The sequence below is a fragment of the Apus apus genome, chromosome 1, assembly GCF_020740795.1.
Source record: "Apus apus isolate bApuApu2 chromosome 1, bApuApu2.pri.cur, whole genome shotgun sequence".
NCBI classification, from domain to species: domain Eukaryota; kingdom Metazoa; phylum Chordata; class Aves; order Apodiformes; family Apodidae; genus Apus; species Apus apus.
This window is the reverse complement of record NC_067282.1, coordinates 174,505,623-174,515,233: the sequence shown is the minus strand read 5'-3', so window position 1 is coordinate 174,515,233 and position 9,611 is coordinate 174,505,623. Positions and strand designations below refer to the sequence as shown.

The 9,611-nt window shown below is 43.1% G+C and overlaps 1 protein-coding gene across 1 annotated transcript; it reads left to right on the top strand.

Moving 5' to 3' along the window:
• The first annotated feature begins 4,051 nt into the window (after positions 1 to 4,051).
• LOC127386159 (prolactin-like) lies at positions 4,052 to 8,416 on the top strand. Its single transcript, XM_051622796.1, has 4 exons — positions 4,052 to 4,522; positions 4,640 to 4,747; positions 6,148 to 6,327; positions 7,966 to 8,416. The coding sequence occupies exons 1-4, from the start codon at positions 4,052 to 4,054 to the stop codon at positions 8,158 to 8,160; spliced, it is 954 nt and encodes a 317-aa protein (XP_051478756.1). The 3' UTR covers positions 8,161 to 8,416.
• Positions 8,417 to 9,611: the final 1,195 nt, after the last annotated feature.

The window sequence follows — 9,611 nt, the reverse complement described above, 5'->3', positions numbered from 1 at the left end:
TTACCACATGTTGGGTGTCTCAGTACCAAGGAGACAAGACTATTGTATCAGTTGTATCTGACTACTGCACAGCTCCTTTACAACTGAGGGGAACAAAATGTTCCCAGGTCTCAGTGTCACCTTAGTGTCAGGAAATATCTTTACCCTTTCTCCACAAATTAATGACAATTAAACAGTGCTATCAATTTCTTACCTTAAAGGAAAAAACTCTGAAAGCAGACCTCAGGGTTCCAAGCAGATCTGGTTGAAACTATTTTTCCCCTATGGTTAGGAGGGAAAAAAAGTATCTTGAGAACAGCAGAGCTGGGACCTAAACAGAAGATTTTTATATTTTAATTCAGTAAAAGTAGTACTTATATATTAAGTTTTTCATAATTTGATATGAGACTATTACTTAAGTACTACTCATACTCTTTGCATAGCAAATTGACTATCCAAATGAGTACACAATTTCACAGTGCCTTTTCACTTATCTGTTAAATGGGTATGATAGTATCCCCTTGCCTCAGGAATATGGTGGGATAATAAATTAAGTAATGCTTGTGAGCAGACATATATTCAAGAGCAATAGAAAGAATCCAAGAGCAAAATGATTATGTATTCACAACGGGTTTGAACAGTGTGCAGTAAATAAGACATGGGATCACACAATGAATGACAAGAGAAAACCAAAACTAAATAGCTGCTTATTCAGCTGAATACAGTATACCAAACCAAGGAGAAACCATGTGAAAAAAATACCATTCAGACATGTCATTAAATGCTATTATGCTTGTATGCATGAGTAGTGTGAAGGAAGATTCCACAGCATACTTTGTATTTTCAACTGCAGTAAGGAGCATTTTATAATAACAGATTTCTTTATAATACATGAGAACGTGAAAATAATGTAGCAGAAATTGCAAAGTATTTAACAAAATGGAGGACTCGTACATTTATGTCATTTTGCCCATGAATCCTGCTGTATAAAAGCAAAGCTTGAGATCCTGCCAACTACTCTATGCTGTAAAATACTATTATGCCAGTGGGGAAGACACAGCTTGGCAACATATGACACTAGCCAGATGTTAAATGAACTGCAGTTAACTTATGTCCATACTATACTCATAAAAAACTTGGACCTTTGGTACCTCTGACATGCTTCTCTTCTACCATGATGGTTTCAATATGGTAGCAGATGGGAAGTCACAATTTAAATCAAGCACCACTTCAAATCTGTGGACAGTCCTGGAAAAAAACAGAATGTGCATAGAGTAATGGTAGTGCTCTTTTCCCTGCTTCACTAAATGCTTGAGATAATTTTATTTCCTAAACAGAGGACAAGCTGTGTATTTTTTTCCAGATGGGTATTACAGAACTAAACCTGGAGGTTACAGTTCATTTTCAGCTGTGCATACTTATCAATCATACAGACTGAGGGCCTGAACTCAGTCTCTATGACACCACTGTGAGCCTGTACCAGCATGATGGTCTAACCAAGTGTTTATTGAAGTTCACCAAAGCCAATTACAGATTTCAGTAGGTACTGAAATCCTGAGCCTCTTGAGATTGCCTCCAGTGTGTGACAGAGGCATCTTTCTTTCCTTAAAATTATCAGAACTGGGATAATAATTTTGCCTGAAATTTATCTACAAATAATTTCTAAAGATGAGCTAAAGAATGTATTTTTGCTTGATGCACTTAAAAAAAAAAATTAAATGTATAATTGTATCTTCATGTTCAAAAAAGATTGCTCCAAATACAAGTCCATCTCCTTTACAATTCAACACATCTTTTATTGGGCTACTACTGATTCTGCTGACACAGCTAAGCTTCAAGGCTCCAACAATCAAGAGCAATCCAAATTAAGACAACACCAGTATGTTTAGTGATTAGCATATTAACTCCTTTAAAAACTAATTTTAGACATTCCAAAATACGAGGGATAAAAAGTATCTTAACCCATGGTGCTATCAAACTTTAGAAGTGACTTTGTGGAATTTTGGAGATGTGAGTTTGGTCTTTGGGTTCAGACATGTATTGGTTTGAAGGGCTAGCTAAGCTGCTTTGCTTGTAGAGGCCAAGGAGCATGTGGACTAGCCCAGTATTGAGATCTCCAGTATTTCCTTATATTGATTCAACTCTGTCAATAATAAAGTAAATTCCTCTTAGATACTGCAGTCACTTAACTAAATCAAATCTAGCTAGCTCAGTGCACATCACAGCCAGACAAGTTCCCTGGAAGGACACACCATTTGTGGGTAGTTCCCAGAGAGACATAAACTTCATTTAAGATGTCTGTGTGAATGAAGGCAATGCAGATTGTGTGAGAAACACATTTGAATATTCCTTCTCCTGTACTATCTTTTCAACCTTTCTTTGGGCAAAAGGAAATTAAAATCTCTTTTTACCCTGTTTAAAAATCTGTCTTGTTAACAAAGAGACAAATCTTTAAACAGATGCAAACATGGAAATCAAAACCCAGGCAGAGAGCACAGGCAAACAGAGGACCCCTACTAAGTAGTGAGTTCTGCTGGCGTTTTCAGCACAAAAGGTCTTCAGCTCTCCATGTTCTGAAACTGCACATACCAAAATGTGTCAGCTTTGACAGGCTGTGGAGTTCAGTGGATAACCATGCAGACACTTACTCAGAGCCTAGAAACTGACACCTAACTCTTTGGAGAAGTTCTTACTTTAAAGAATCCTTTGGAAACGTCACTTCATGCAGAATGCAGTGGCAGGTGCACTTTTTAAGATTTGTATAGAAAAGTAACTGTCCCTGCTTGTTTTTTATGAATTTTTTAGCATCCACACAGACTGTGGGAAACCAAGGTAATGTCCTCCTTGACCCAGAGCTAGTCAAATGCAGGTCTTCTACCTCCAGAAGGGGTCCTAATCACCCAGACGTCCTTAAAGGGTGGGGGAGAGGGACATTCTTCATCATTCTGGTGGAGGCATGGTCATTCCATTTTCCACAAAAGAAACTGGGATTCAGGGACTAGAAAACAGATACATGACTGTAGCATGGTGGCTGGGGTGGTCACACAGGAAAGATGACAATTTTGTTCCAGGTGTATCATTGTTAAGTAAACTGCTCCCTTGGCAGTGGAGAACATTCAACAAGAAGGGCAGAGCTGGCTCATTCCCCATGTCAAAAGACAGCAGTTACACCAGTTCCCCAGCCAAGCTCAACCTGAAGATGCCTGATTCCAGATCTACCAGCCCCTGTGAGGTGTTCCCACTGAATTTCAAAGGGGTAGTGTGCCAAAACTCAGAAAACACAGCAGTAAACCCCTGTGCTTAGGTTCCCCCATTGGTCAGCTTGAGGCAGCTCCTAGTTTCACAAGTCAACAGTTACGAGTCTCACAAAAAAAGATCTCAACTTCCCTTGTATTTCTTGCAGGGTTGCTCAGGATCTCATACTCAGAAACTGAGGACAGCAACCAAGTCCCTCAGACTTGCAGCCCTTTGAGGATTCTGAGTGCTTTGCTCTGATACTGCCTTAACTTTCTAGCCATGTGGGCCATCACCAACTGTCTTCAGACAAGCTTGCACCACCAAGTGTCCAGTCACCAGTTATCAGACCTAAGCTGGTCTTACCTCTGACCAGCTAAAAAAGACCAAGGAAAGCCGATCTGAGCTTAACTGTGTGATCAGAAGAGATGGTTAAGAGATGGATGCCATCAGGCCAGGTTTCTCTCCTACCTCGCATGGTGCCTCATTGCTGTCCTTGTATAAACCTCGTTATCACTGACACGAACGGCTCATTTGCCTGGGCTCGGTTCTCACATCCATGCCCCCTCTGAAGGCAGTGGTCGTGCTCATACAGACATGGCCACGCCACTTCTGCGGTGGGGCAGCAGCCGCCCCCCTCTGCCCACGGGGGCGGCCGTGACACTGACCCGGGACAGCCCGGCCGCTCAGCAGACTCTGCCGGCTTCTGTGGGCCGCCGGCGGGAGACGGGGGCCGGTCCCGTCGGGGCCGGGGCTGAGCCGGCAACCCCGCTGCGGGCGGCTTGCTCATGGTGGCCGCGGGTTGCGCACGTCAGGGAGGGACCCGTGATGACCCGTCATGACCGAGAGATCCCCCCCCAGGCCACGCACATCCCCGCCCGTGATGACCCCTCATGACCGAGAGATCCCCCCCAGGCCACGCACATCCCCACCCGGCATATATAGGGGACGCGGGGGCAAGGCCGGCGCCGGCCGATCCCAGCCGCTCCGTCACTCACCGGTCGGAGGCTCCGCGGCGCCATGGCCCGCGCCCGGGCGGCGGGGCCAGCAGGTGAGGGCGGCGGGCGGAGCGGGGCGGAGGGAAGAGGAGAGGGACGGGACGGCGAGGGCAACCCGCCCCGAGCCCCGCGCTCCTCGACCCGCCGGGCTCCCCGCAGGTGCCGCCGCGGCGCTGGCGCTGCTCTGGCTCCTGGTCTGCGCCCCGGGGGACGCCGGCTGCCGCCTCCTGACCGTGGCCGATCTCTTCGACCGCGTGATCCGGCACTCGGGGAGGATCCACAGCCTCTCCTCGGCGCTCTACGCCGAACTGGTGAGTGCCGGTCTGGCCCCCACGCCGCGGACCGGGCTCCCGCCACCCTGGGAGCGGCTGCCGCGGGGTGGGGCTGGGGGTGCTCTCCGTGTCTCTTTAGGTTTTCTTCCCTCGTAGGAAAAGCACTTTCCTCCCCGCGACAACGAGCTGGGGAAGCCCATTCGGAAGTGCCACACGTCGGGGATGCAGACCCCCAACGGCAAAGAATACGCCCAAAAAATCCCGGTAAGGCTGGACGGCGGAGACAGGGAGGGCGGGGGGCGCGGGTTCGGAAGCTGGGATGGGGCTCCACGGCTCATACCGCCTCCTCTTCCCCTCTTGAAGAAAGGGGAAAATAGCCCCACCCCGTCAGAGTCCCCACATGTCTCAGCCATCACCCTGCTGTGGTCCCGCTCCCACCACAGTCGGGACGGAGATGGGCGGAGACATTTTTCTGCCTCCAGTGCTTCAACAGCAGTTTGGATTGAGGAAACGGATACATTTTGGCCCCCGAACAGGTGTACACCACAGAAGTATTGCACAGGAATAATTTGTTGGTTGTATTTTAAGAGCTGCATATGGTCACATATGCTCAGGTTGTATTTATTTGTTATAATAAGGGTTTGCTGTAGTACTTCATCCAGATGATGGACAGACAGACATCTCTTTGATTTTGCTGTGGCACTCTGTGTGGAACAGAAACTTAGAAAACTGTGCATGTGGCAGATTAATTAATCAGTGGCACTGCAAAGTACGAAAAGCAATCAGGAGAAAGAGACCATGCATCTCTGAATCAGTGGTTAGGCAAGGGGAAAAGAACAGCAAATTGGTTGAGACAGATGTAATGGCAATGAGAAAAAAATCGTTGGTAGTTTAGAGAAGAGCAGGAAGACTTTCTTTAGACTGAGGAAGAGCAGATTGTAAAGTGGAGGGTACAGCAGCAGGAGAAGCTTTTGCCTCCAGGAGGAGGCACACAGAGGTGAATGTTAACATTTTGCTCTTTGTGATGGAGTGAAGAGCTTCCCTCAAGACATTTGGAAGCTTCCCTGAAAGGGCAATAGGAAATGAGGCCTTGCCTGCTTTAGAAAGCTTTAACCAGTCAACCTTATTTCTGAACTTAGATTGCATGAAAGGTTTTACAGCCATTGAGTTTCTGTTAGAGAAGCAACCATCCTACCACTGGACACCTTCTGGGAACTGTGTCTGCAGCAAACCTTTAACCACATAGATAATAACCATGGCAGGTGTAAGAAAACACCTGAATTTCCATACCAGCAAACAGATGTCTAGACAAGGCTCCTTGAGGTTCTTGGGACATCTAGGGGTTACTGGAAACTTTTTCAATACAAAATAAGCTTGCCAGGAATGCCACCATTTTGCTAATGCTGTACTCCACAGTTTTAGGTATTACACAGCTTAGAAACCTAAGAAAGCTCAAAACCAGACAAATACAAGATTTTGGTGTTGCTTGTACCTAAGCAAATAACCAGAGACAGAGTGGCCATTAAGTTCTAAATATTTGAAAACCACTGAATTGTACACATAAATCTTAATCCTGCTGAGATTTCACAGTAAAACTGTCTAACAGTGTTCATAGGACCTGCTGCAAACTAACAGATAAACTCCTTACTGTTTTGATTTATAAGAGAGAAGAACTGACTCACCTGATACTGAAACTTCTGCAAGCCTGGAAAGAACCACTTTCCCATTTTAACCAGCATATTGAGCACCATCAAGAGCTACCTGATGACAGCCTCAGCAAAGCTAAGCAAATCAGCAATATGGTACATGAGCTGAAGACTGGAGTTGAGAAAGTAACAGAAAAGGCAAGATTTTTTATGCCACTTTTATTTATATCAGTCACGTGGTTGGAATAACTTTGGGAGAGGGAGGAGCAATGTTTGCTCTTGCTTGGGCTATAACCTTAACACCAAAAGAGGCTCTGATCCAGCAATGCTGGACTTTGTTACAGATCCAGCATTTTTTCAGCCAAAGTGACTTAGTATATGGATTGGCAGTGATGGAGATGGCATTGTAGATGTTCATATGTGTAGAGCAACATTTTATTGATACTAAACATATGGAAGAAAGACAGAAGTACAAAGACTAGAGCCATTTACAGCTTCATATGCAAGCCAATAATGACTTGACTTTTCTAGGGCAGTGGAGGAGAAGTGGGTAGACCATGACAAGTACTTAATTATTGTTTTCATTTTTATTTGGATCTACATTCTAACTAATTCAAGTATCACTGTTGTCTGCTGCAAAGAGCTCCTTCCTAAGGCAACAATTTTATGCTGGGACAACTTCTTCAAGACAACAGTGGCATTTCTTAAGTCAGATGTCAGTCAATAAACAGTTTCAAAATTCCATTCCTAATTCTGGCAGACCATATATAAATTATTGCATGTAATTCTTCTTGTTCTTTCCCTTTCTGTCTTGCCATTTCTAACTAGAACTCCTGAGTTTTGTATTTCTTGTGCATTCATGCCTAAAATAATTTAGAGTTTTGGCTAAAAAAATCAGGGCTGTGTGTCCATTCTTACACTAGTAGATCAGCTTTCAGCTTTATGAACACAGGTGGGGAATACAAGTTTTTAAATTAAAAGTAGCTCATCACTAGAATAGGGGGAAATGTACCCGGCTCTAAATGCAGCCCTGATTAGGGTTACTCTTAGAGTTACAAGTGGAAAAAGTCCATCTTCCAAGTGTAGTCATGATTCTGGGTTAAAATGACCTTAAAGTTCAGAGGTTTGAGTCAACCTCAAAGCTTGACCTTGGTTTGTTTCATTCTGTAGCTGAAACAAGCCATCAAACTCTAAACTTCTGTTATATTTACCTGATTTTAGTTTTGTAAAAAGACTTAGAAGTAATTACTAAGAAGGAAAGCTTTGAAGTGTTGACCTCTCTGTACTAAACCACAAAATAGAAATATATTTTTATTTTTTATTTTAATGTAGCAAACAATGCAAATGCATTCCAGTATTTTTGAGCTGTGTTTTTTGTAAGACACCAATTCTAAGCTTGGTTCACATACTCTGAAAGGTAATAATAGCCTTCAGAGTTCAACAGTTTAAATGGAACTGGTGAATGCTCACATTAGATAGAAGCTTCCCTTTACAAAACTCCTTAAAATAGCTAAAAAAATCTCTAGACCTATTTTCTATATTACTTCAAGAGGAAATAATGATTACAGGGGTTCTTCTAGTTAGAATCAGATGGAGTTATACCACAGTATTCTTGCATTACTAGTGTATCAGATCATTTCAAGCAACCCTAAAGGTTGTATAGATACTGTGTTATTCTATGTAGGGAGCTTTACATGTATCTTCAGTAAGTATATGAAAAGTCTGGAGTTGAACTGCCCAACATAGTGTTGGTTCAGTTGACTTCTACACTAGTCTTTTAAAGATTTGTTGTATGTGTATTTACAAGTTGTACTTCTTTTCCAATTTTCAATACAGATGCAGTCAATGGGGATCATCAGTAACTCATTAAATGGAATGTCATCATCTGAAGCTGCTGGTTTATCAATTAATAATGAAGCAAACATGATGAGTGACTCTGACTTTATTCACTGCTTCAGAAGAGACTCCAATAAAGTACAAAGCTACTTAAAAATTCTTAAGTGTAGGATTATGCCAGAAAATAGTTGTTGAGTTGTAATCTCTTGACAAGTAGTCTTCAGCATGTTATTTATAAAGATGGACAAATATAATTTATAAATTATCACATTTACAATAATTCTAATAGGAAAATGGTGTTGAAATTCTTTAGCAGCTACTTGACATGGCTGACCTATGCAGCTGAAATATTAAATAAAACATCGTGTGTGTATGTGCACCAGATAAAAAGGATTACTCTAGCAGTAGCTAAATAAATGTCCTTGCACATTACACTGTGACAGACTGATGATTCTGGCTGATCCACACAGATTAGTTATATACATGGTTGAAAGTGACATTCAGTTTGTTAAATCTTGGTACAAATACATCCACATACTATAAATAAAGTATATTTTTATGTAAAAAAGAAATTGTTCCCCCCCATTTCTACATACATACCTACCTGCAGAATGTTGGTTGACACTGAAGAGAGGTATCACTGTTGATCAGTTCATATAACTGCAAGGCCCATGGAGACTTTATGTTCACATCATATTTCTTACTAATTTCTATGGCCTTTCACAGGTGCCCCATAAGTTCTAGTTTCTCACACGTTTATTCATTCTGAACGCTCTTTTATGCCTGTAATGCCTTCACTGATTTCAGTGGAAACACTTAAAGAAAAGTTTCTATGTGAAAGGTAAGTCAGAATTCTGGTCCAAATACTTTTCAGTCCAAGGGCTGAGCATGGCTGATGTAGTATTAAGTCTCTTTCCCATAACACATGCTGACTCAGGGCTTGGGGTTTACAGTAATGATGACAAACTCTGTAGCAAATAATAATCTGAAAGCTGACAGATATTTTACAGCAATCACATTTTCCTACCAGTGGGGTGGTGCTGATGGTGGTTTATAGAGCAAAACATCTTCACATTTTTGCATTAGCAACAAGAGAGATAAGGAGAATCTCCATCCTTTACTTGATGCAGGGGGAAACCTATTGACAAAGGGTGAGGAAAAGGCTGAGGTACTTAATGCCTCCTTTGCCTCAGTTTTTAGTAAGACCAATTGTTCTCCAAGTACCCAGTCCCCTGAACTGGAAGACAGAGATTGGGAGCAGAATGAAGTCCCCATCATCCAAGGGGAAATGCTTATTGACCTTGCTGCACCACCTAGGTCCACACAAGTCTGTGGGGATGGATGGGATCCACTCAAGGGTACTGAGGGATCTGGCAGAAGTGCTCACCAAGCCACCTTCCATCATTTACCAGCAGTCCTGGCTAACTGGAGAGGTCCCAGATGACTAGAGGTTAGCAAATCTACAAGAATGACCATAAGGAGGATCTGGGGAACTACAGGCTAGTCAGTCTGACCTTGGCACCAGGGAAGGTTATGGAGCAGATCATTCTCAGTGCCATCACACAGCATATGCAGGACCAGCAGGTCATCAGACCCAGTCATCACAGGCTTATGAAAAACAGGTCCTGCCTGACTAACCTTCTAAA

What these genes read in the sequence shown, in the direction of transcription:
- LOC127386159 (XM_051622796.1), top strand. Translation starts at nt 4,052, where the DNA reads ATGACCGAGAGATCCCCCCCCAGGCCACGCACATCCCCGCCCGTGATG. An exon ending in AATACGCCCAAAAAATCCCG is followed by an intron (nt 4,748 to 6,147) that starts GTAAGGCTGGAC and finishes TTGATTTATAAG; the next exon opens with AGAGAAGAACTGACTCACCT. An exon ending in TTGAGAAAGTAACAGAAAAG is followed by an intron (nt 6,328 to 7,965) that starts GCAAGATTTTTT and finishes TTTTCAATACAG; the next exon opens with ATGCAGTCAATGGGGATCAT.